Source organism: Ruditapes philippinarum, unplaced genomic scaffold (genome assembly GCF_026571515.1).
Source record: "Ruditapes philippinarum isolate M1 unplaced genomic scaffold, ASM2657151v2 ctg113_1_1_1_1, whole genome shotgun sequence".
NCBI classification, from domain to species: domain Eukaryota; kingdom Metazoa; phylum Mollusca; class Bivalvia; order Venerida; family Veneridae; genus Ruditapes; species Ruditapes philippinarum.
This window is the reverse complement of record NW_026857305.1, coordinates 1-27,742: the sequence shown is the minus strand read 5'-3', so window position 1 is coordinate 27,742 and position 27,742 is coordinate 1. Positions and strand designations below refer to the sequence as shown.

The 27,742-nt window shown below is 33.2% G+C and overlaps 1 protein-coding gene across 1 annotated transcript; it reads right to left on the bottom strand.

Annotated features, from left to right (window-relative positions):
- Positions 1-1,608: 1,608 nt before the first annotated feature.
- On the bottom strand, positions 1,609-27,741 carry LOC132749331 (murinoglobulin-1-like; the record flags this gene model as incomplete). Its single annotated transcript, XM_060739061.1, is given in 24 exon segments — positions 1,609-2,986; positions 4,150-4,296; positions 6,340-6,409; positions 7,609-7,739; positions 8,509-8,608; positions 9,679-9,747; positions 10,172-10,259; positions 10,521-10,648; positions 10,915-11,127; positions 12,342-12,556; positions 13,660-13,831; positions 14,570-14,898; positions 15,483-15,659; positions 15,919-16,005; positions 16,900-16,951; positions 17,235-17,333; positions 17,998-18,147; positions 18,722-18,950; positions 19,542-19,719; positions 24,135-24,207; positions 24,785-24,849; positions 25,508-25,604; positions 26,025-26,174; positions 27,677-27,741. Coding segments are annotated over 24 exon segments (3,317 nt in total), but the record flags the coding sequence as incomplete, so codon positions are not given.
- Between the last annotated feature and the right edge of the window lies 1 nt (position 27,742).

Sequence of the window (27,742 nt, the reverse complement as noted above, 5' to 3'; positions counted from 1 at the left end):
ATGCACAGTGCGTTATCTGGAGTGCAGGTATTAGTTACTCACACGTAAGCACTAGATTGTGGTCAGATCTCTAGCGTCACCAACATGATTTACTTCCTTAAGCTTCAAAACTGGGACTCAGACTATAGATGCTAGTGCATACTTTTTTTTCTTAAAGATTCACCATGGTCTGGTGGTTATCCCCGTAGAAGAACATTTGACACCCCTCTCCGGAACATCACGCAATGGCCATCTCTTGTGTTTAAGGTTATTCACAGCAACTTCAGATTAAGATGGAATACCACTGGAACCACCTACCCCCTGCAGTTGCCCTCCTCCAACCCCAGAGCAGTTCAGTACAGCCTTAGCTTGCATTGAACATGCCTCACCTAGTTTTCCAGCCCCATGTTTTGAATATTCTTTTTAATATTCGTTTATCACCTTTTAAATAACTTTTTTTAAATTTTCGTTTGATTTTGAATCACAGACACGTCTACGTCCCTGCGAGGGTCTAAGAGTAATGGCCCGTCGTTTTTGTACATTGTGTAGATATTTTGATGTAATTTCTTTTTTGTATATTTGGAATAAGTAATTAAACTAACGTTAGGGTGCTTAGAGTCTTTCAGAGCCACAAGGTATTTGTAGAAATGGTTGTAGGATGTAACCAGTATCTCGGTATTCTTCTTTTGAATATGTAAGTTTGATGTCGTTAGCTAATAGATATTATACAAATATGGATTTTAAGCTCGTGAATATGATGTGATGTGTACTGAAGAAAAAGAAAAAAATACGCTTAATTCATAATTTTCTTAAAAATGTAAAGACGGTTACTAAGATACACCAATTTGAATATTAGTTGCGAGTCACCCAGGGGGAGCGTTTAATTGAATGCTAAAAGTATGCACTGAGAAGAAGTCCTATGATAATAATGGTTTCTTAAGGTTCGAAGGGCTATGAATGTTCTAATGTTTCTTCTTAAGAGTCATAAAATGTATATTTCTTGATAACATGATATGTCCTCAGTCAGATAGGGGAGAAAAGAAATTCCTCTGATTCAGAACGCTTATTTGGGTTATTCGTCGACGCTGATTGATGTTTTGGTATTGCGGTAGTCACGAAACCAAGCTGCACATTCTCTTTATATGAGTTTGAACCGTTGAATGGTTTAATAAGTGGATTTTGACAGTATTAGATAAGCCTTCAGTGTATCAAATCTATTAAAGCAAAAAGGGTATTTCTCTTCTAGCGATTGTACCCTCGTTGATCTAGTTCGTATCTTGTAAATATATTGGTATAGTAAGTTTCTGTTTAGTTCAGTGGAGAAGTCCGAATCTTGGATGTTCATTGAACTAGTTCGAATAAAATTATAAAACGTAATTTAGGCTAGTTCGTATTTTGTTAGTATATTGGGTTAGTTCGTATTTAGTAAGTTCGTATTTTATAAGTACATTGGACGTGTTCGTATTTTAAGTACATTTGGCTATAGCTAGTTCGTATTTTGTAAATACATTGCACTAGTTCGTATTTTGTAAGTACATTGGGCTAGTTTTTATTATTAAAGTACATTTGACTTGATCGTAACATGTAAGTCTATTGGACTCAGGTTATAAACAATAAACAAACACCTACTGGTTTTGATTATAAATGAGGTTTTATTATAAAAGTAAAAACAAATTAAAGTATATTTATGCTACAAATTACAAATCTAGGCATAATGAAGTAATTGGCAAATAATATTGTAATTTAGCAGTATATTTGGGATTTATCCGCACAAAATGTTTTCTTAATGAAATTTCCTTTTCATGTAGCCATAATCTACATGCAGCCATGACCTTTTCATAATCGGGACACATAAAGCTGTGAAAAAATTGCACCGGAATTTCATAACGTCAGTATTCCAAATGTAGTTCATAATTCAGATATTCAAAGGTTGCTACCCTTTTCATTTTGTATTAATATGAATACTTAACCCAAATTATGAAATACATTAGATATGCAAGTAACGTGACGTTCTTTGGCATAAAAAACTTTCAAGACTGAGTCATAACTCTACAGTCATGACATCATTTCTAAACACCAATCGAAACCGTTGTTCCATTTTATATTATAATAAAAATGAGACGTACCAAATCAAATTGCCGTAAGAAATGCGCCAAAGACTGGAGTAATGTCAGTATGAAAACTTCTAAAGTGATACGCTGCATACATTTGTGCAAATAAACCCAACGAGCAGTTATTACCAGAAGTTATTGTTGAAAACGGAACGTTTAATGCTTCAAACAGTAAGCCTTATCAGTCGACTATAAAATGTCATATCAAGGATCGTTCCGACCCAAGACAACAACTACATTCCAATAGACAACATCACTACTTAACTTGTCTTCCAGCTATTAAATGTGCCATTTTTAAAAACAAGTAACTTCCAGTTTAAATGTAATTGAAGCATACCCATAAACAAGAATTGTTCGAATCATGGCGGATTAATATTTAAAGCTAAACCTAATATAACGCATGACAAAAGAATAGGACATATAATACCAAGATTTCAAACAGTCATAATGATTAGGGCCTATCAAGTTTATTCATATATCACAATTTAATTTTCAATTAAAAGTCGTAAAACAATCATTTAAATCATTTAAAGATCACGGTTAAATCATAGTAACAAAATATTCAATTGTTTTGCGATGTTCTCCCGATGTTCTATTTAAGGCTTAAAATTCAAATACAATTTTTTAATTCTTAGATTATATATGACCATATGTACAACGTTTCTATAACAACCCTAACTTCCGTCTTAGTCGCAGAAGCTTGGCAGCACTTTTAGGAGAAGTGGATCTTTTCAAACTTTTCAGTCTGTCACAAGTATGTGCCTTTGAAGAGAGCTTATTCATTATTCTCTCATAACTCCTCTCATAACGTATGATTGTTTCAGAGTCCAGTAACGATAACACTTCTGTTGATGGGTCGAATGCGTCGGCCTTTGTGAAAATAAAGGCTCTAGACTCTAAAAGTTAAAGAAATAAGTTAAATCATAAATAATGTTAAGGTCATATATTACATTTCATATTCAGGTACGTTGATTCTTAATTTATTTATGAAATACAGAATATAAAATTTACGTCCGAGGATGCTTTTATTAATTTCAAGCACTAATGACTTGAAAGTTAATCTTTTAATCATAACACCTAACACCCTTTGAATCATGCATTTATAGTTTCAAGTAAACATGTAGCATTTTCCAAAGTTGGATTTGTTATGATCAAAGAGCAAAGTCATGAAAGTAACTAATTAGTTTTTTGTAAGCAGGAATGTTACAATTATGCATGATTATGCAATACAACGGACCAACATATTTTATAGTAACCAAATTACAAGAAATGACGGCTGCAATGACATTTTCTTTAATCGGTATTACAGATATTTCCAGGAATTTCTTTACTTTTTAAGATAATGACGACTTGACTACTGTTTTGAAAGTGGCATTTTTGTTTGGCCGATATTTATAAGTACAAAAATACACAAAAAATAATACTGTTTTATATCCGGTATACCTGAGACATTTGTCAAACTATAAAAGCCATATCATATTTTATCCATGGCCGAACCTTTAACATTAACATGATAAACAACTGTGGGTATCCGACGATGATTATATTAAAAAAAAACAAATAAAGTATGATGTATCAGTCATGAAAACGGCGTTTCCTCGTAACAATGGTCTTAGTCACATTTTATCTGCTAATTTAAGTGTTATATGACAAGAGTTGTCTGGCAGAAGCATACCGAATATATATAAAACAATATCATTATATATAAAACGACCATAGACCAGCACAATTCTACTTTACAGTTCGTGCGTTATTTTCCAATTTCTGTGTTACTGGGTACACATGGCAAAACAGAATAGATGATATAACAGCAACAGTTATGCAAAGCCAAGAAACTTTTGTTTACTAGAAATCTATTTTGTTCACATTGCTTGATGTATTAGATATACTTGTTTTATAAATTCAAATCTGGAAATATTCCATGTTAGTTTAAGTGTCAGGTCATTGAAGTTGACAAAACATTAGCCTTACTGGTGTACAACAGGCCTAGGCTTACGGTGGCATACACAAGTAAATGTCAGAGCTGGTGTTAGAAAATAAAAAGAGAAATAAACTTTACCTGGACCTTCTTGAACATTTGGACAGTCACATTGATCATTCATATCATAATTGACGAACTTGTCTATTATATCCTTTCCTTTAACCCGTAGATCTGCTTTCAGTTTGATAGAGTAATCTCCCTTCCTCCGGGCAACAGACTTGTACACTGTTAATATACAACTGGACGGTTAATTTAAATGAATAATTAGTAAAAACTATTTTGACAGGTTAAATGGCCAAATATAAACGGTGGTTAACTTATAACTCAGACTGGTCGTCGAGGGTTATATTGCAAACAACTGTATATGCAAAGCAATAAAATTTGTCAAAGACTTAATACCAAATGATATACATGTACATTTATCATGTCACAATATGTCACAATATAACATGGACTAAGAATCAGTCTTTTCTTCAATAATTCCTTAAATTTCGCCTATCTAGATAAAATTTTGTTACGATATTACATACAGTTGGGTAGCCCAAAAATCATCTCAAATTTTAAAACGTTTTGTCTAGATCACGAATAATTGTTTTTGTCAAGTGAATCATTTGTTATGCTGAAGTGCTTATCACAATTTTTGTCTTTAAACTAATTATCGTTTAGCATGTACCACACCAAACACATCAAATACAATTGAAGTCACACACCTACAGAACAGCTATTACGAAGCCATGGCTATATATACATGATTATTTTTATGTTAACAAGAAATGGAAATTTAGGACACAATTTGATATATTAATGTTTATTTGATGTTGTAAAGAAATTGATGAAACAAAACCAAGGTGTAATCAACGCTTATTTGGTATTAACAAAACACTGATAGTACATATCCATGGTCATATGATGGTTTATTTGACGTTAACAAGGAACTGACACTTACAAAGCCATGTCCATATCAACACTTATTTGATGTTCACAAAATATTGAAAAATACGAATTCATGATTATATCAACACTTATTTGATGTTAACAAGATAATCAAAGTTATGACGTCATCGTCAGATCAACGCATATCTGATGATCACGTGACTGACAGTTGCGAGGTAAATCGCTAAATTCCAGAATTATTTCATATTCACAAATAACTAAAAGTACGTAGCCATGGTGATATTAACATTCATTTAATGTTTAGTTATAAAGTCAACGACAGATATACATTATTTGATGTTCGCTAGAAAATACAACAACAACAATAACACCAAACTAAAAACAAAACAACAACAACGGAACGTAAGAAGCAATGGTTCAATATCGTTTATTTTAGTTTTACCGGAAAATGAAAAGGTAATGGTCATATCAATTTGATTTTACCGACACTTCAGTTACGAAGCCATGGTCATTTTAATACCTCTCTGATGTTGACAAAAATTGAAAATACGAAGCCAATGTCATATCAAACTGATTAAAATCATTTTCTAAATAAAGTATACGAACTTTTTTTCTTCAGATTTTGATCATGTCAAAGCATATTTTAATCTCGATATTATACGAAATTTGTCGATGTGTTACTCCACATATAGCATATATACTACATTAACTTAGTACTTAATATTTAAAATACAATTTCAGATGAAAACTAGAACTGTGTCCATAGGACACGGATGCCCCCACTGTTAACATATATATGGTATATAGTGAAACAAATCAACAAAGGGCCATAATTCTGTTAAATTTGGTCGCAGCAAAAATTCCTCCCTTTACTTCCATCTACACATTAAGTTGTTCATCCCTGGCAGTTTAAGCAAAATCTGCCATCCGGTTTAAGAGGAGTTGCGTTCACAAAATTTCTATATGGTATATAGTGAAAAAATCAACAAAGGCCCATTATTCTATTAAATTTGGTCGCAGCAAAAATTCCTTCCTTTACTACCATCTACGCATTAAGGTTGTTCATCCTTAGAAGTTTAAGCAAAATCTGCCATCCGGTTTAAGAGGAGTTGCGTTCACAAAATTTCTACATAGTATATAGTGAAAAAATCAACAAAGGGCCATAATTCTGTTTAATTTGGTTGCAGCGAAAATTCTTTCCTTTACTACCATCTACACATTAAGGTTGTTCATACCTGGAAGTTTAAGCAAAATCTGCCATCCAATTTAAGAAGAGTTGCGTTCACAAGATTTCGGGACGTACGGACAGACATACGGACAAGTGCAACGCTATATGCTCCCCACTTTGTGGGGGCATACAAATTTAAAACATACCCTTTTCCGAATCGCAGAAGAGATTTCCCAGAGCATCTTTATCAAGTGATTCTAAACATCTTGGACAGCTCTGTCAGAAAATAAACAGATGAAAATACAAGTAGACTAAGTATATAATACATATATTAAAATTGTACAATAGCATTACTTTTGATTCTGTAAGATATTTGCTTTAACATTTCATGTATTATATAATATTATATAATTATATACTTTCATTTTTTTCGCAGGGGTGTAGCTTTATGAAGGTCATGGAACAAGTGGTAACACTTAATAGATTTCCTTCACTTTTCCGTGAATATATTTAAGCCCAGAATTAATTGTCCTAATCACAAAATAACACACACTTGCAAAAATCCACAGACGAGAGACATTCTGCCTACACGTAAATTCAAATTTAGCTAAGCTTAGCTAAGCTCCTGCACTTGCCTCTCACCACAGTGGGCTCAAATCCTGATAAGACTTGAATTGTTACATGTGGGGAAGCTGATATGTCGCCATATGACCTATACTATGTTGGTGCGACGTAAAAACCCAACTCCCCAAAAAGATAACATCCTGCTTCAGTTAAAGTCTGCAGGAAGTATTCACACATTAGTTTTTCTTATCAACAGGACCAACTTAATTCGGTAATTTTAAGATTTTAAGTGAAAATAGATCAATGTCTTATGGGCAACAAGCTGGATCGTTTTCCCTGCAATGAAGTACTTGGAGCAGAATTTCTAGGTTCATATAGGGGATTACATCAATTAAAAATAGTACACAGCACTGAGGGCCTCTTAACATTATAGTGACCGATCAGTCAGCCTACAAATTGTTAATGTACCAAAGCAGAAGGTTGAGGTCCATACATTCATTGTTTTGGGCTGAGTGGGAGGTCACTTTAATAATTTGGGGTCCAAAACACTGTGTGCTATATTATACCGCACTATCCGAGAAAAAACTGTTAAAAGTTGGAAATCATATTGTTTTTGTTTGTTAAATATACTGGAAATTTTAGCTGTCCGATAAAAACATAATAGTGCTCGCTGAGACGGTCACTTTACCTCTTTCTCACGGACCGCTGATGTCATCTATTGAAAGGCTCGCTGACACTTACAGAAATAAAGAAGGAACATATTCATGGAAGGTATAATATTTCAATATGGTGGTCAAAAAATCGTTCTTGATAGCGGGTGGTCTTAATTGTGAGGTGGTTTCACATGTAAGTAGGGTTTCTACTATACAACAATGTAGTATGAAAATTAGACAAAGAATCGAACTACTCACACTTTTAGGTATTCTTGTGCTAGTCACCCTGCATTGCACGATAGAACAATCTAAATCTTTGTTGTCAAATGATATTTCTTCCTTCGTCCCACATACTGTCGTTAATGAGTAATTCCGTGTAGCACTGTATCCTGTAATAGACAAGATCGATTATACATACCAAACCGTATCAAAATTCAGTCTGACACTCCCTGTAACATATACAGGGAAGAACTAAATATTGGTAGAATTTTCATTGGTCATTTAAAAATTACAAACTGTAATCTGGGAATTTCATTAGCCATTTTAACATAAGTAAGACAATATATAGGATCTTTCTGAAATGGTTTACGTGTCCATTTTTTTAACCTAATCCGCTGACATTTCAAGATCTATAAACAGTATTACGTTGGAAAATATAGTATAATAAACCAGTAGGTTGAAATAAAATGTTCACCAAATATGCACATTTTAACAACGATATTCTACGCTGCAAATAACATATTTTAATGACACGTATGCAAATATAAATATGTCAAAATCTCACAAAAACAACATTTATAAACAAAAGCACTGCATGCACAAAACTCTAGAAATATAGCTTTCAAAATTATGTCCCTTGTCTAACAATTTCACCTTGTCAAGATAAGCAAGTGTGCCAACATTCATGTAATGGTATTAACTTATAAAATGTTAGAATAATGGGCTAACATGAAAGATTTTTGCATGACGGCAACGACGGCCCAGTAGCCATCATAAACGTTTGAAGTTTTCTTCCAAAAACACAAGATAAAAAGACCTTAACAATATTTAATACAATTCCTGTCGACTTTGCTATTTTATCGTACTCGTATTACTAGGATTAATTGTATAAAGTATTGAATATATCATTTGTTAAAGGTCAGACGATTTTATACTTACTTGTTTCATAATAATCATATACTTTAACTAAAGCCGGTTTAGAGGTCAACCGTATTTCTTGCTCTACGTCAAAATCTACACAAGTTCTTGTGCTTGAAAACTGAAAATATAATTTTATGAATGTTTCTTCCCATAAAAATATCTAATTAAGTATACTAAAGTACATGTATTTGTTTTTACGTATCCAATGATTATTTTTGGAAAGCAAGAATTTGAATAGTTTTTTTATAGCTCCACTTTAAACAAACGCTGATCATATTTTTTTTATTGTAAAACAACTGCGGAATATCTTCGTTTGAAGAAGCTTATTCAATTCACGCTTTAATTGCACAGTTAATGGAATAAAGAAATATAAGTGTATTGGAAGTACTAGTAATCATTATCTAAAAGGAATACAATAAATGAGACTGTTTTTATACATTGTCAATAAAATCTTTAAAATAACAAGAGGAAAAATACATTTTTCTTGAAATTCCTAAAGCAAAACAAATTACAACTAGAACTAAAAGTAATTAGCCTTTGCCAAATTTGACATACATTTATATGATGGAGATAATCCTGAAAGCCTTCTTTTTCACTTTATTATTTCCCTTGTTTGACTTTAAAATATTTGCCTTTTTCACAAAAAGCGTTATAGATATTCTTTTCAAACTTAAAATATTTGTTGACTATCAATGGCAGGTAAGTCTGATAAACACGTTTGCAGAGTATGTCCCCCTTTTTATGATGTTTTTATTTTACTATATAGCACTGAGAAGTGGTGTGCGCTGTCCGCGGACAGGTCAAGAAGGTTAAGGATTAAAGTTAAAAATCTCCGCTGTCTGTAGAAAACATTTTGTGTTTGAGTTTTGAAAAAGAGTAATTCCTAAATTCCTGCATAAAAAGAAAATGTTATATTTCCTTTTGATTAAGCGCATACACGAAGTCATTGCTTAACGGTAATAGTATTTTAACTGACAGCATAATATTTCGTTCCGTAACATTTTATTGTGTTTAAGTACAGTTTTCATTGTTTTAAACAACAGAAACATTTCATGTTTCAACTCTTTTGAGAACGATCATAAGAGCATGGAAACATCATAATTTGACCATTTATAAATTTCATAGAAAAATTTGATCAGATTTTAAGTAATATCATTGGTTTGTAAAACGTAATAAAACTATACCTACCTCATCAAAGTAAAGCTCAACGTAGTTCTTATCCACTTCGAATTTCTGTATTTTCTCCGACCTAAGAAGCTGAAAACACAATGGTTTAACAACGTTAAGAATAGAGCAGCCTAACATGAAGACCAGGTTTCGAAGTTTTTGTGTTTTCATACCAAAATACTTTAAAAATGTTTGTAAAGCGTTTCACTATTCCTTGGAGGAAACTATTGTTAAGAATAAACAATAACAAAGCATTGATAAGATTAACATTTTGCAATAGTCTTAAAAAATTGTTTGATCATATATTTACTTACGAAATACAACTTTAGATGGGACAATTAAAAAGTTTATTTAATTAAAAGTTGCGCTGTCAAGATAATCTTATGCAAGACAAAAATCTATTTTGATTTGCAACTGCAATATTTTATTTATGTTTATTCATTATTCTTTTCCACGACGTTATTTGTTAATTTGTAAGGTTGTAACCCAGTCTAATGCTGGTTTCCAGATTTACCTCATCAAGAGTGGACGAGACTGGGACCCAGCCAGTTGGCATTTTAACTTCCACAATGGCCATATTTGAAACCCCTCCCTTAACATAACTGAAAATAATAAAACATGTGTAAAATAGTTATATGTATATGTACATGAAGATTTGTTTTCTTTTCAACCTTAAAATCAAATTCTTGCCACGTGTTTTACAGATGGACAACTAATAATGGTGAATAATAACATATAAACCTTCTCCTTTTCAAATAAAAATTTCCTATATGCAAATGAAATAAATGAAATCACTAAAACTTTATTTTACTTTCATAAAACTTCTTGATTCAAATATCAAATGTTTTATAAGAAATTATAACCTGGAACAAACTTCAAGTGTTTTTATTGCACAGTTTCTCTTCTGTTTACTGGACCTATAAGACCTGACATCGACCAAGAAAGCTGGAGCATTATCGTCCTCTGTATATATGTTATACTTCATGTTAACCTGAAAAGCAAACAATTTAAGTTTTTATACATACAAACATCATACATTCTTTTGTTTATTTTATTAACATAAGACGCAAGCCTATTAAATATTAAAAAAAATATCCTATTCTATTTGATGTAAACGTAATTGTTATTATTTTTGTGGTGGTAATAAAAACATGATGACAGTCAGAAGTAATCTAGGAAGTCTATCGTGTCGGCGTGAAGATACTAGTGATATATATCATTTCAACAAATTCAAGAAGTTTTTTTTGAATATTTTACCTGTAACAATGCACAGCCTGATCCATGGATGCTCATCTCCACTGCTCCACGGTTAGGGGCGATATCTACTGACTGGTATACCAAACTGTTCTTTGGGGTCACAGAAAACACGTGATTAATGTCCTGATTTCTGACCGTAACTCTAACGGAGGTGTCTTTGGAATATGTTAACTTGCCGAACTCGGCGAGAGCTTGTAATGCAACAACTGTGTCCTACAATATATTTTGCATTATTGTGTTAGACATATAAGCAAAAGTGCAATATTTCCGGAATATGTTAACTTAACTCAGCAAGGGCTTGTAAGGCAACAAGTTTGAAATACCTATAGTTATATCAATCGGCCGCATTGCATTGTGTAAGACCTATAAAAATGTTTGCAACATTTACCTACAAAATATTTAAAATTATATATCAAATTAAGGCTGATTATTACGTTTATCAAAATGTTCGCGATTGGTTTGGAAGCTATAAGCTTATAGGTACACTTTCGAATCCGTTCCTTGAACCAACCAGTAATGAGCGATGAGGTGTAAAGTTTCTTGCTTAATGAACGTGACGGGGTTTGCGATTCACCTGATAACTTTGCTCTGAATATATCCCAATCATCATGATTGCTTAAATACATCATAATTGATTTGTCGGGGACTGTGTTAACGCTCACAAGCGCAATAATGTTGGTTTAAATATCATTCTTGTCCGTTAATCTGTCTCTTATTCTATCAATTTCTTGTTCAACCATATTAATCATATTAATTTTAGATGCATCATGATAATTTACAATGAAAGCTAAATGCTTATGTGTTTGGCCGCTTCTTGGAAACCAGTACAGGTAATATGAGGAAACATAGTTTTGACCGAGGTTCGACTTGAATCTAATATCCTTTGGTTGAGAAGGAAAGAACGTACCACTTATTGGCACATTATGCCCCAGAAACGGATATATAGTTGTCCTTATCATGAATTTAAAATGTTTAAATAATGATGTTAGAGACTGTTTGTAGTGAGTAGCGCATAATATGAAATGATTTGTCGTAAAAGTATCAAAATTCAAATAAAGTAGTATTTTCACTTCCATTACAAATACAATAATTTGTCAAAATGCAGAAGAAGCAAAAGATCGTTCAAGCTATAGACATGAAATATAATGTTTTAATGAATAAAAATTAAAGCATTTCTGGATCATAATGGACCTTTAACTTCAGATTCGGGTTGTCATTAACTAAACATTCTAATAAAGGAAATAAAACGGCCCGCCAAAATAATTTTTATTAATTTTTAAGGCTGTTTTCAATATTTTAGAGAAGATGTGAATCACTATTTATGGTATATTTCAGATATATTTATTTATATATGTATTTTCAAAAGTATATGATACTAGTGCTAGTCTTTTTTTTGCTTAAACCGTATGACCTAAGATAATTAGAACCTGAGTAGATGAAAAGCCTCCGTAAGGATTTCTCTGTTTTGTTAACCATTGAACAACCGGCTGTACATCTCCAATGACGTCAGATCCCTCAGCCAACATTGATAATAGGACGTATGACGTCATTTCAACTTCCGCAGAAGGTGCTCGGTACCAGTAATAGTCGGCGTCTGTTTCCGGTTCCTCTTCCTTCCCTCTCTGCCAATGCGCAAGCCCATCTGAAAGTAATCGAACGTAAAGATCGTTGCAAATAAAGGTGCTTTACTCATTTTCGAACTAGGATAAGGATGATTGAAAATAATAGGGACATAGGTGAATACGAAAAAGTGTTTTTTTGTGAACAGCATTTGACATTTTAGAGAACTATTTTTTACATATGTACAATGCCGCTAGTATTGTCATTGACAAAAAATCCATACTTTTTTATAAAGAGATTGCTGAAAACAAATAGTATTTTAGGCCTTACTTTATGCAGGAATTAGTTGATATCCATTTTTATATATTAGTCGGTGTAACAATAAAGATTATAAAGTGCCTTTAGATGCAATCGTTTGCCATTGTTTCAGAGCAGGATATTAAGCGAAATGAAAAAACAACACAGATAGAACAAACTGAACTCGTTCAGGATATATAACAGATAGAACAAGCGAGCTTGGTCAGGGTAAAAAACAAGCAAAGGGCATATGAGTCGTGCCACGACAAAACCAACATAATGAGTTTGCGACCAACATGGATCCAGACCAGCCTGCGCATCCGCGCAGTCTGATCAGGATCCATGCTGTTCGCTTACAAACCCTATAACAAGTAGAGAAACTGATAGCGAACAGCATGGATCCTGATCAGACTGCGCGGATGCGCAGGCTGGTCTGGATCCATGCTGGTCGCAAACCCATAATGTTGGTTTTGTCGTGACACGGCTCATATAAAAAGTATACAAACCGTATAATGCACAGAGAACTTGTTCAGGATACCTAAAAATAGAATAAAAAGACATTGATAACGATATGAGTGCATCAGTGCAGAGAACAACACAAATATGCAAAGCTGATTCACCCATTACCGGTACCAGGAGAACAGACAGATAGAATAAAGAGAGAGACCGTAGACAGTTTAAAAAGGAATACAGATAATGTTATAAAATAAAAACGATACATGCAGAAAAAAACAACGTGTCAAAGAAGCTAAGAGAAACTAAACTTACTATACACAGGCGATGCAGACAAACAAAATAAAAAAGGTCTGAATTTTTTATCTGGCTATTTTTGTTTCGAAGCAATAGATATGAACCCTCCACTAAATTAAGTATGAATAGTAATTATACCTTTATTTACACGTCTGCTTTTTAACTCCTCTAGTACTTTCCTTCGTCTTGGACCTTCAATGTCATATAATGTGTACGCATATAACATCAAAGATAAAGTATAAGTGTCGGTCTCTGTTGGATAGAATGTATCCAAACATGAATAAAATCCATTGGTTATATTAGCCTCAAACTGAAAATACAAAAATGAACATTCTTTTAAGTGTGTGAGTATAAAAGCATGTTATCATTATTAAATTTTAGATGACTACTACTACTACTATTCACACCACTACCACTGCCATCACAACCACCAAAACTACCAATACTAACTACCACTACCGCTGCCATCACAACCACCAAAACTACCACTTCCACCACCACTACCGCCACTACTACTACCACTACCAATGCCACCACTACCAACAAAACTACCACTTCTCACTACCACTACTACCACCACTTTTATCACTACCACTACTACTACCCCTACCATCACCACCATTACTACTAACTACCACTACTACCACTACCACTACCCCTACCCACCACCACCATTACTACTAACTACCACTACTACCACTACCACTACTACCTCTACACCACTACCACTACTACCACTACTACTACTACTACTACTACTACTACTACTACTACTACTACTACAACATTACATTAAAAACGGCCAAAATATTTCAAAAACGATCATTTTATTACGGTAACACTATTTAAAAGAAAAAAGCAACGGAATATACTAGCATTGCTGCAAGATTTTCAGTGGATTGTTTTTTTTTTCTCTCTCAAATTTGAGTCGAGAGCAATAGAAATGCTATTTTTATATATTGAAATGTTCATCTTTTATCTTGAAATAGCATGTGTTGAACTCGAGCAAAGTTATCTTGTACTTCCGGCAAGTTTTGGAACAACTTACTTCTTTACCAAGGTCAGCTTGAACAAGTGCTATAAGGGTAAACGCCGTAAGTCCTGCTGGATTGTCCCCATCAAGTCCACCTTTAAGGTAGGAACTGAAAACTTTTCCAACCTGAGGAAAGCAGCCATTATCAAGTTGATGGCTTACTAACCAGCGTGCACTTCTAAGTATATCGTCTTTGTCCACTACAATATAAGCAGACGACTGCGCCATAGATTTTACGACAAATGCCGTCAACCACAGACTTCCGGTAGCGTTTCCATAGTTATTTTCTCCCCATGCACTATAAGAATTATCGTTATGTCGGTACTTCATCTGTCTCTGGTATCCTGAAGTTGCAAATACATCATATATATTTATGAGGCTAAACAATGTGTCTGTGGCATAGGTATTTACATGTAAAACGTTCCATTTACGAAAGATACACCTTTCAGTGTATCACTTTTTAAATCAGATGTAACAGCAACAATAACAACAGAACAAAATAAATAATGTGAAAGCAGGCAAAGCCTATAAACGGGATAGTCAGATAAAAAATTGTTCAATTTTTTTTATTATTTGGTTATTCATGCTACGCTTCTTTTTCCAATCAAAACACCTTGACTATTATTCTTATGCTGAAAAGTTGCGATTGTTCCGTTATCGGAATACCCTGCCGATTATCATTGAGTTACCTTAAAAATGGCGGCGTCCAACTAGAAATGACACCGATAATTTCACTGATAGGTATGGAAATAAATCTATCTTAAATTGCAATTTATTTGATTTCCTTTTAAATATACACATGCATTCTAAAGCCGGGCATTCGAAAGCCCTGACTCGGCCTTTGACTTTCCCGTATAAATGACAGGTAGGTTTACGAACGCATGTAAAAAAATATTTATATTATTTATATGTGTTATAACATTCTAACCAACTCTCATGTATCCCTCCGCCTGATTCTCAAGCTCTTCTGTGAGTTGCTCAGTATTTTCCAAGTATTGTAAAACATATATGTTCGGTGACCACGATGCCATATTCTGTTCTCCACAACCATACGGCATTCGTAATAGGTTTTTCAAATTTGAAAGCGTTGGACCCATGATATCACCTGCAATTGTTTTTTGAGCAAATACATATTTTGTAATAACTATAATACAGTATACTACTATCTATTAAATTAATATGTTAAATTTCAATGGTTAAGTCCAGATTAGACATTGAAACGGTCAAAGATTTATTAAAGATAAAATAATACAACAAAGCTAATATAATATGCACAAATAAATAAGAATAATAAAAGAACAACAACAAAAACAAACAAAGTGAAGACTATGACTAAGGTTGAGTTTTGTATCCACTGAACTTACCGACGACAGAGACGGTGGCACGTTCCGAGCTATCTACCAAATCTGACGGAAGATTCAATTCAACCACTTCAGTTATATATTCTGATTCTGAAATTTTATTAATGATAATTATATGAATACACAGTAACAAAACTAATGGACTAAAACATGTGCAAATGTTCAGAGGTAAACAAAAAGCCCCTAGAAATTATACTTTTATAAGTCAGATTGGTATACACTCGAAAAAAGAATGTTTACTTAAGTCGAAAGAGGTCATGTCAAATAGGGGCGTGCATGTGTGACTTGAGTGGGATTGATATGTTATTGAGTAAATATTATACACACACATTTTAACTCTACACGATTTTGTATGTGAAATTCTTAATCCAGTAGCATAGCCAAGTTCATGTTATGATCTGAACTTTGGTGAAGGGGCATTTAATAATGAAACTGTAAAATAGTTTATAACAAGTTCCTATCGTTTAAAACGTGATTTCTTCTAATTCTGGTCCTTCCTTGCCGCCTGTAGGATCGTAACGAATTGAATCATCACGGTATAGAATTGTTTAAGCTTCCGAATATCTCAGTCGGTCAAGTAACGGTAAGACAGGGTCCAAGGTTCGAGTCCAGGTCAGGCATAATTTAAAGTGTTCTCTGAATCCATAAGAACTTTCAATACGAATTTCAAAAGTGGGGAATATGTCACGATAAATTACTGTTCATCAGGGGAAAATGAAGGTACGCGACTCGGTAGAGCCGCTTAATGGTATTCTGAACGTCCCGGCTTCAAGTCCTGGTCATGCTGCACATTTGTGACATCCTATGAAAGGAATATGCTGCAATTATCCATGATTTCTTTTTGTAGTGAAGTAGGTTTGCCGTTGAAATCCTTTCGTTTGTTGCTTAGGTCCAGCCCGGATAATAAAAACAAGACAGACAGATGAAACCGGTGTTTACCAAGACTTATACAAGAATATCAACGTAATATAAAACTTGACTTACCTTTAACACATAAGAATGAACTTTTTGTTTGTTCTTGTGGTGCGCCTTCAGCCTGAAAAATAAAATAAAAAAAATCAATGACACAAGCACATGCCATACAGATTTACCTACTTCACAGCAAAGAGAGAAGGTACATCTCTGTGCAATATTTCATGCACTTGTTACCACTACTACAATCAAAGACACGAACGGACAAACTATTGATTCACAACATGCACATTTACCTACTTCACAGTAAAGAGAGAATGTACATCTCTGTGAAATATTTCATGCACTTGTTACCACTACTACAATCAAAGACACGAACGGACAAACTATTGATTCATACATCATACCTCTATGAGAAGTTGTCTTTGTACACCATCAGTAACGCCTATTTCTATTTCACCAAGAACAACGTCTCCACATAAACCAACAGCATCAATTGACACAGCCTGGAATGATATAATACAGGACAAGGTAGAGAAATTATAGATATGAAAAATAGTCCGACATAGAAAAAATACTCAAACAAAATGTTTCCGAATCATATAGATGTGCTTAAAACACAATATGTTTCATTTGATGATTAAAAAATAAAAGAAAAAAAGGAGAACATAAAATAAAATAAAATTAAATAATAATGAAAAAAAAAATAAATAAAAAAAACATTTATAATACTCTTAGAACTTTATACATGTTAATTGTTAACTATGTATGACATATTTATTTGTTTATGAGTAACGCATCAATATACTCAGCTAAAATAGAATTATGCACATTATCAATCTGTAAAATAGAAAAAAAGATGACTCTAATTAATGTTATTAAAACACATTGGGTAACAAACTTTAAGGTACCGTAAAATGTTCAAATAGAAGGGTATTATATGATAGCCAAAGTAAAATCTATAGCTGAATCGTATCATATTAGAATGGTTGCACTGACAAAATGTGCATTTTGACACTGTCCCCCCTATAACTGTTCAATACTTGTCGCTGTTTCACATATGGCTAGCAAATGACAAATTTTAAAATCAGATTCACTAGACTGTCAGAATCAAAATTTGTTTACTAGCCTATATTTAAGCCATGATAGTTTTAAATCAAATCAACTTACAACAACTTCTAGATCTATTTCCCCAATTATTGTTGGTATGATGTAGAATTTTGTTGACTCACTGTTTCCACCACATAAACAAAATTGTCTTGACTTAGCACTAGTTTCTGAGAAATGAAAACCATCTGTTTCCCTAAACTGTACCTCGAGCTGAAAAGAAAAGTAAATACATTAAAAACTTTGTTTCATAAAGTTTTAATACATGCATGTACAAGCGCCACGAAGTTCATATGACGACCTTCCGGCTTCACCGATGGATGAAGGCCTAAGATGACCAGTCATGAATTATATCATATACAAGCTAGGCGCAGTTTAAACACGAATTATTCTTGAAACAGTTTAATTGCTTAGGTACACAAAATTATTTAGAGTCATCAAGAAATAAAGCCACAGCAATGAAAGTCAAAAAGTCAAGAGACTGGAATATGGCAATATAAAGCATGACTCGTAATTTCTCACAGTTTTAATGATTTATGTTAAACTTCTTGAGGCACATTTTAAACGCCAAATCACTAAAAACACACGCAAATATCTTACACGGCGCCTCAATACTTAATCAATTAGAAATGAGAATGAGAGAGAATTGATTCAAAACTGCAAAAACACTATTAGTAATATACATCGTTTCACTTATTACATTTTCTCAGAAGCTTTGAGAGATATGCCACAGAAAAAGATATTTATGGAAAAATACAGACACATGTATAAGGAAAGAATCACTTACAGTTATACAATCAGAGAGATAGTTGAATACAGTCACAACTATAGGTAACACCTCTCCTCTGATAGCAGAATAAGGTAACGTAAGTGACACAAAGAAAGGTTTGAATGCAGTAACGCCTGTCATCTCCGTTACGCCCACGCCGTCACTTTCGTGTGTACATACGGTGTTACCAATCCATTCTGTTATAGTGTCGGGTATTGTAGTGGTTACGGTCAGCGCTCCATCTTCTCTATAACAAATTATCATATTACCCGTTCAATGAATATCTCGCAAGCATACTAACAATCCGTAACACGTTTAAGAGTTTGATAATGAGGATAATGAAGTTAAATGTAAACTTGGACATTTGATAACATAAAGAAGCACAACTTTTAAAGTATAAATTAAATAAAAAAGCGAATCTAGAAAATTTGATTTTTTTTCGAGATAACTTTGAATAATAAAAGTTTCTAGATATGTATAGTAAAAAAGAGGTTTCAAATAGGTGTGCTTTTAATTGAGTTGATATAACAGTTTAAAAGACTGGGGCATGATTTTGTAACTCAAGTAAGTACAATTGTCTGCTGAATAATATATTTTACAGAATAAAAACGTATAATAAAAATATAAGAATGTAATGACCAATTTTGAAACTTCCTTTCGTTTGCTTATTCACATTAATGAGTGTAATTAACTTTTTATTATCATTGCTATTTATTTTCGTTTGTAAAGCTTTTACTCGGGGAGACCCTGTATTTTGTTACGCTTACATATATTTGTTATGTCCAAAACAAGCATGGAAACAAGAACTTTGTTGCATATTTATTTCAGGAGTACGCACCCAAGTTTCAACACATCCCAAAGCCATGTTTCTGGAAAGAAACTGCGAATAGTTACTTCACTTTCAGATTCAGATTCTGATCTATCACTGATATCAAAGTCTGACCTTGCTACAGGCATTGGTGGTACAGCAGCGACTGACAAATCGTCTAATGCTTCGGGTGCACCATAGTCATAATCTGAAGAAGTAGGATGACGTCCTAAATAAATACCATATTTCGTCACTGGATATATAGAACGTCATATTTGAATAATGTAACACGAGGCAAAACTCCATTGCAACCCGTCTGCTCTCATGTCCAATTCAAGTTACATTGCGGTTACGGTATTTGGTCAAACTTGAGTTAATGTTTACTGACCCCAGTCAAAAAGTAAGAAAATGGGTATCTTGACATTTAATCTACAAATGTACGTAAAACAGAAAGGACGTACAACCTAACTTAATATTCTGTTTTAATATAAAAAACATGCCGACAGAGAGGACAGACCATGTTTAATTTTTGCCCCAAATTGTGGTCTTGACCTTAAAGGTAGGTGTCCGATGTTGCGCATGAGACATTGTTCCATTATTGTTAACATTTGTGCCAAGTATTTTCAAAATCCCGTGAATGATAAAAAATTTTGGACTGAGCACAAAATATATCCTATAAAGGATCATGTTAAGCTTTGACCTCTGACAATGTTTAGCTTTGACCTCTAAGTGTGACCTTGGAGGTAATCGACTTGGTGTTACGCATGACACATCGTCTTATTGTTCTGAACATTTCTGTTAAATATTTTCAAAATCCCCTGATAGATGAAAAAGGTATGGCCCTAACACCACAAATACCCTCGAACAGACAGTGTTGACCTTTTATCGTGAAATATGACATTGACATTAAAGGAAGACAGCCGGGGGTTTCTTCTGACATGTCGACTTGTTATTGTCAACATTTGTGCATTTGTGCCAAGTATTTTCAAAATCCCTCGATGGATGAGAAAGTTATGAACTGGAAGCTAAATATATCCTCTAACAGACTATATTAAGCTTTGACCTCCAAGTTCGACCTTGACACTGGTGCCAGAGGTCTGGTTATAGCACATGACTTATTATTGTGAACATTTTTGCTAAGTTAATTCAAAATCCTTTAAACTGTGAAGAAGTTATGGTCCGGACACAAAATATACCCTATAACAGACCATGCTAATCTTTGACCTCCAAGTGTGACCTTGACCTCGGAGGTAGGCCATTGGTTCTTGCGCAAGACACACTGTTTAATTATTGTGAACATTGGTGCTATATATTTTAAAAATCCCTTCATGGATAAGTAAGTAATAACTCCAATATACAATGCTGACCTTTTATCACAAAAAGTGACCTTGAGCTTGAAGGTAGGCGTCCGCTTGTTGTGCATGACACAAAGTCTAATTATGTATAACAAACGATTGTGCCAAGTTATTTCAAAGACCTTTGATAAATGACGTAGTTATTGACCGGATACGCAAGTGTGGCGGACGGACAGACGGACGAACGTAAATACGGACGGACGGTAGGAGCCTATTTCTATATCATCCCTTTTTCTTTGAAAAGGCTGGGGGACAAAAAAAACAAACAATTTTGAAAATAATTTAATGCACTTTTGGGTAACATTCCCTTTTTGTTTGCAGGTCTGATCATTATTAAGCTTGATCGTAGACATTCATAATCAGCATTGTCAGTTCTAACGCAAGCATTTATTTCCTCGGTATTAGTACATGAAGGTATTGGAGGCTAAAGAATATTATTTGTAGTTCACATCCCTTTTTATGTTAATGGTGTCTTTTATCTGTATTTCACCTTCAGGTCCGTCCAATCCTGGCAGCCGTCCTGGCAGTCCTGGCAGTCCGCGCGTCTATTAGTATCTTAAAGAAAGGAACTGATAGGGAATTAAATGAAAAATGCAACCTTCAAAATAAACATGTCTGAGCGCCGTCAAGACATTTTTTGCATATCTATGATATACTCAAAATGACCCTTATTGATAGAATAATGTTTATAATTTAAGATAAAGTACATGGCGCTTGCACAAATCATTACTGAACATACTACATACGTGTATTTAGCGGCTGAATATTTTGTTTCGGAATTATAGTTGAATTCTGTTTTTGTATGTATCTATGTGACTGCGTTTAATATTATTTACACTTCTTTGTTAAAACATTCTCAAAATATGATAATTTGAATATGAAAACAATGTGATATAACAGGCTCTAGTATTATAAATGATTTAATAACAACAGAAGGTAGTTTTAGCTAGCTCTTGATGAAGTTAAGAAAACAAATGATGTCCTCCAAAAAGTCAAATGGGAACTTTATAAAAATAGCTCATGTTCAGCAATCAGTTTATAAACGAAATAATCTTATATGAGTCCCAGTTATAAGAATATAAACTAGTACAAAAAGATTAAACGTGTTTTAAGTATAATTCAATATAAATAAAAGTAATGAAAAAGGTGATAGTGGCCATGTTGACATTTTTATCATCCCTTATATCACTTTTACTGACCGTTTCTTATTGCGCCGATATCTTACTTTGTTTTCAATTTATGTTGATATATTGTTGTTTTTTAAGGTTTTACTGTATTAATGGAAATGTGGTTTAGAAATATCTTTTATCATGTTGAATGGATGTTTTATTTTGTTCCCTTTGCGGTGCATGGTCAAGGACGATGCCACTAAAACTAGAATAGCTTTTTTCTTACTAATTCCTCTTTGTTGGACACTATTTCCCATTAACGTTTAGTTTACAGTGCAAAATATATCATTGGTACACTTTTTAAGCTACAAAACTGTTGAAAACTTTAGACATTATTCCAGTAATAGGCTGCATTTGTGCACATCAAGGTATGAGATAGATTCCATGTCATCTTGTCCAAATATCCTCTCACTGTACAACTGATAAAATAACCGATACTTCCTCCCAAATATGATATCACTCTTGAATTAATACTGTAGACTGCACTAGGAAATGAGTCTGCCACCATTGATGATGTTTGACATGTTTTGGATAGAATTCTTCAGGATGGTAGATACACGTAACTGTATTATTCAGCAGACGTTCTCCTGCAAGTCTTGGGTAAATTCTGTTCATAATTATAAGTTGAATGTTGTTTTGTAGGTGCGACTAAATCTTACAGGGTGTCGCTGTTGATCCTCACATTCAGATTTCACAGACAAAAGGTAATAATTATATCTATCGTTAACTCAAAGGGTGATATCTCCCTAAACTAGATATTTTTGTAAATCCCAAACGCAACATTATTTTTATACAATTCTAGAAACATGGCTTTTAAATTGTTAAAACGGGAAGTGCTACCTTGATTGTGAGGAGTCTTCAGTTTTATGAAACTACATTTCCGAATCGAATAAATCTGAATCAGGGAAGCCCTTGGTAACAGGAAGTGTCAAAACAATGTGAGATTTATTGTTGCAACACAAACTTTAACAAACCCTATTTTGATAATGTCCCACAGCCAAGTCTCGGGGAAAAATGTACGGATACTTTCTTCTGCATCTCCATCGTCCTGTTTTGCTTTTACATTACTTTCTACAGGGGTAATATTTCCCTCCAAACTCATTGGCACTGGTATATCATCTATAGATCCCGCTGATTCGAGTCCTGGCCGGTAATCTTAAAACCATTTTATTCATTTTGATGTATAAATTCATCCAAACTTAAAGTGCATAAAGCTATACATCCGCTGTCTGTAGTTAACAATAAATGAAAATAGTCTGAGTTTTAAAAAATAATAATTTGAAAAATACCTGACACAGGTGTAAAAGAATTATTTTTTTCATATTTCATTGAGAGAAATGAAATGGTACATGCACAAAATCATTGCGAAACTGTGAAAATCATAATAAAACAGGAGGATAATATTTAGTTCAGAATTTTTTTATCCTGTTTACGTACCATATTCATACGCGTCAAATAACAGAGAAATCGTTTCGAGATAATCGTCCATACAATTATAAATTCTATAAAAATATTTCATTAGATAAAGCTTTATACTCTTTTATGATTTCTAATTAAATTACCTTATACTTATGTTGTTGGATACCTCTTACTGTGATCTTTTACTTGCCGATTGACAGTTCAAATTTGTCCATGCAGAAATTATAAATTAAGGTAGCGAAAAGTCTAGAGTTCGCCCAGTCCATAATCACGTGACATTGGGAAACGGACACTTTTTATTTTACACTACCATATAGCTAATTTTAAAAGGAATGTTACAAATTTACGGATTTTAATTTTTTTTCCGGTAAAAGGTTGAAAATATAATTACTACATTCTTTGATTTGTAAGTTATGATCAATCTGTCTACTTTGAATAACTCTTCAGTAAAAGTAGAAAATCCCTGTAAAGCTAATCAGAACTAATTAAACTAATTAGCTATTGTCGAACTTCATCTCACAACCCGCACGGTAACAAATATACCAAATAACACATGCATACAATGGAAAGTTAAAAAACATGTGTATAAAATAAAAAGATAAAAAAAAGCATGTACATCATTCTTATGTATATGAAATAGACACCGATAAAAAAAATATATATTCAAAAAAAATGCTCACAATACATTCGTGTCGGTTCTGTACACGGCCTACTTTGTAACAAAGCATTTGTTTCTACCCACAAGTTCACATCCTGTAAAATAAAAAGCATAATTATGTTTTACAATTTTGAAATAAGATTATAATGTTTCACATTATCGACAATTAGACCATGGATATCGTAAATCTATGCATATTTAAAGTTATCATAAAGATAGGTTTGTTTGTTTGTTTCATTTTTCCCAACAGTATTTCAGTCATATAGGCGGGTAGTTTCCTAACCATCGTTCCTGGAGAGTTACACAAGTTCAAGACTACCTTCCTCCGTGCTAAACTACCAAAACATCTCCCGAGGATCGAACCCACGCCAGAGAGGTAACTGGATTAGAAGTCATCGACTCTAACCCCTCGACCACGGAGGCGGTCATAAAGATAGGTATTACAATGATTTCGTAAATTTATGCATATTTAAAGATATCATAAAGATAGGTAAAATCAGGATATCGTAAATTTATGCATATTTAAAGTTATCATAAAGATAGGTAGATAGGTATTAAAGGAAATCGTAAATTTCTGCATATTTCAAAATATTACAAAATGGGTATAACCAGGATATTGTAAATATTCGCATATTTAAAATTAATAATTTTCGTCAATATAACCAAACTCACCCTAAATGATTGTTCTGCATCGACACCGGTTGGTGATGAATAAGAATAATAGTATTGCTCAGGTCCTGATGATGTAAAAGGAAAATATCAGAACTTTATAAACATTTAAAAAGAATTAAGATAAATATGTATAAAAATGAAAATGAGTCAGATTAAGGAAATAGAATATATTCGTCTCGCCTCTGTCTGTGTTTCATAAAGGTCAAATTAGCGTCTATATGTATAAATGGGGCGTGACGATAATGGTTGATACCGATTATTTTACAGCTGCTGTCTACAGCAAGTTCAAATTCTGCAAACCTATTCATTTATCAGCATTTCATGTCTGAATATATCAACACCTGTTAAATGAAAGCCGGGTCGACAAGAGTTTGACCTCAACCTTATGCAATTAAATGCGCTTGTAATAATTTGGATAAAACGTGATATTCCTGTGTATATTTCTTAGCAATATTCAAATAACATGATGAATAATCAGATGATTTATTTTGACATGAAGAATCTTTGTGCCTTACACTTGAAGAAGAACAAATGAGCGACATTCTTTTAGAGGAGTCACCATACAGACTTGTCTACCAACAGCGTTATGAAAGCGGCACAGCTTCTGACAATTAAATTCTCATTCATCCGTGTTCTATATATAAATGTGTTAGTACACATGATCATAAACAAAGGAAAAACCCGAATAAAACGTAAAGTAGTATATTTAATGTTTATCATTACCTCTAGGACCAGTTTTCTTGTCACAATAAGCCCGGTCTTCCTCCCAGTAACTGATGTAATGGTATGGACGTGAAACTTGCTTCACCTTCTCAAACAGCTAAACATTAAAATTAAAATAAAACTCAGCTCGCAATTTTTCAGTATTGAAACAGACTAACTATCGGTCCGTAGAAGTCATATTTGACTTACCATAAGCTCCTTATCAATTGGTATTTCTATAAAATATGCATTAAAGATTTTTAACACTTAACCTACTGAAGCAATAAGTGATTAGGGTTTTGCACCAATTTAGAGCCTGGACAACATGTACGTCCGGTCAGCCTGACCAGGTTCAAAACTGTTGGTATGCAACCTTGTATTTTGATATTTAAATCCAGTAAACACTCAGAATTGACTGTTCGAAATTCAAAGCTTGGCAAATCCATAACACAAACTCGGCAGACTAAAGGTTAATATAATATTCTATATAAGAAATAATCATTGACCACATATTGTACGAATAAAACAAGGCTTTTACCTGATCCGGGGTGAGCTGATTATTGCCTCCAAGGAGGGTCACACTCTTATCGAGCATCCCGACAAAGCATGTTGAACTAGGGCTCGCACCAATGTTCAAGTTAACATTAGCGCCTGGTTTAACTTTCGCCTCATCAAATGACATTGTCACCTATGTACAAAAATATTATGAAACTAAAAAGACACATGTCAACAACAATACAATAATTTATTTTATTTTATGCTTTTCAGTGGATTACTGATTTATCCGTGAAAATTATATTTGATAATTTCACAGTGAAAATTATCAAAATATAATTTCACTTTTTTCAATGACGAAACTACTTTTTTAAGATTTTCCCCATGTGGTACCTCAATTTTATTTTTACTGACAATTCTGATAATGTCGGGCTGTTAAAAGAAATAGCAAAGCTGAAATAGATAAATAACTTAAATGTCAAAAGTAATAAAGAGGGAAAACTTACTTCTATTCCTTCAAATTCCATCTCTAAATTTTTTTGTTTCGTTTTTACAGTCTGAAAAATACATTCCTTCCCCGTGCAAACCTGCTCTTGATGACATTTGGGCATATTAAAGTATCCTACGAGCAATAACTGCCGTATGCTTTATGAAAAATTGAAAAGCATTGACAGCCATCACTCGTAAAATAAGTAAAAAAACCCAGCGGCAGCGTTCCCTAGCAAGCTTCCAAGTTTTCCATTTTCCTAGCTCCTTTTCTGAAAGTTTTCACTTCTGTCAACACTTATTTTTTGTCTGTTACAATCCTCAAATAAGTTTTCTTTCTTTTAAAAAGGTGTATGACTAACAAATCCAAATTATATCCTTCTGAATCTTACACAATTATTTTCCTCCCATGAAATACACAACTTTAAAAAATGGCTGCCGCTTACATTTTACAAAGCCAGGTCTAATATAAATTCGCAGTAAGTAACAGAAATATGGATGGATGGTTGGACTTTTTCTCCTACAAGAATTGTTTGTTTTTATTATCAAAACAAGCGATCATTCATATTTTTTTAATAAAATTAATAAATATCACCGCCATTTAACGTTGTCTGTCGAACTTATTTTTCAGCTCAAGATTTCTTGTTTTAAATGAGAAATTCCGTCTAAATGGGGCTCTCAATGGGGGAAACAGATTTTAATATTAACGTTAGAATTATGGAAATTTCGTTTTAACTTGTTTTTAAGCATAAAATAAAAAGAAAATTTGTCTGTTTGTTGTGTAAGATGTAATATTATTTCATCTCGTGAACTTTAAAAACAGTATTCTCACTCGTGGCTACGCCACTCGTGAGAATACTGTTTTTAAAGCCCACTCGATGAAATAAAATTTCATCTTACACACAAACAAACAAATATCCTCTATGTAAAAGTGTTATAACTGTTCAGTGAAATAAATATCTAAATTTGGTTCATTATTCAGCATCAAATAAAAACAATTCAAAATTAAGTAATTCATAGCAAAACTAGGATGTGTGTGAATTCGAGAATTACCAAAAAAATCACCTTTTATCTTTTTCGTAATCTAGATAAAAACTAATTTCAGATCAAAGTATTCCGAGCATGTGAGAATAATATATCTTGTAACAATGTAATTAATAATATGACGATGAAGTAAAAAAAACACATGAAATAACAAAACTGAATTACCTTATTATTGAAGCAACTTTTTACTTTAAATTCGATTGTTGATGCCACGATCTCTTTGTTCATATC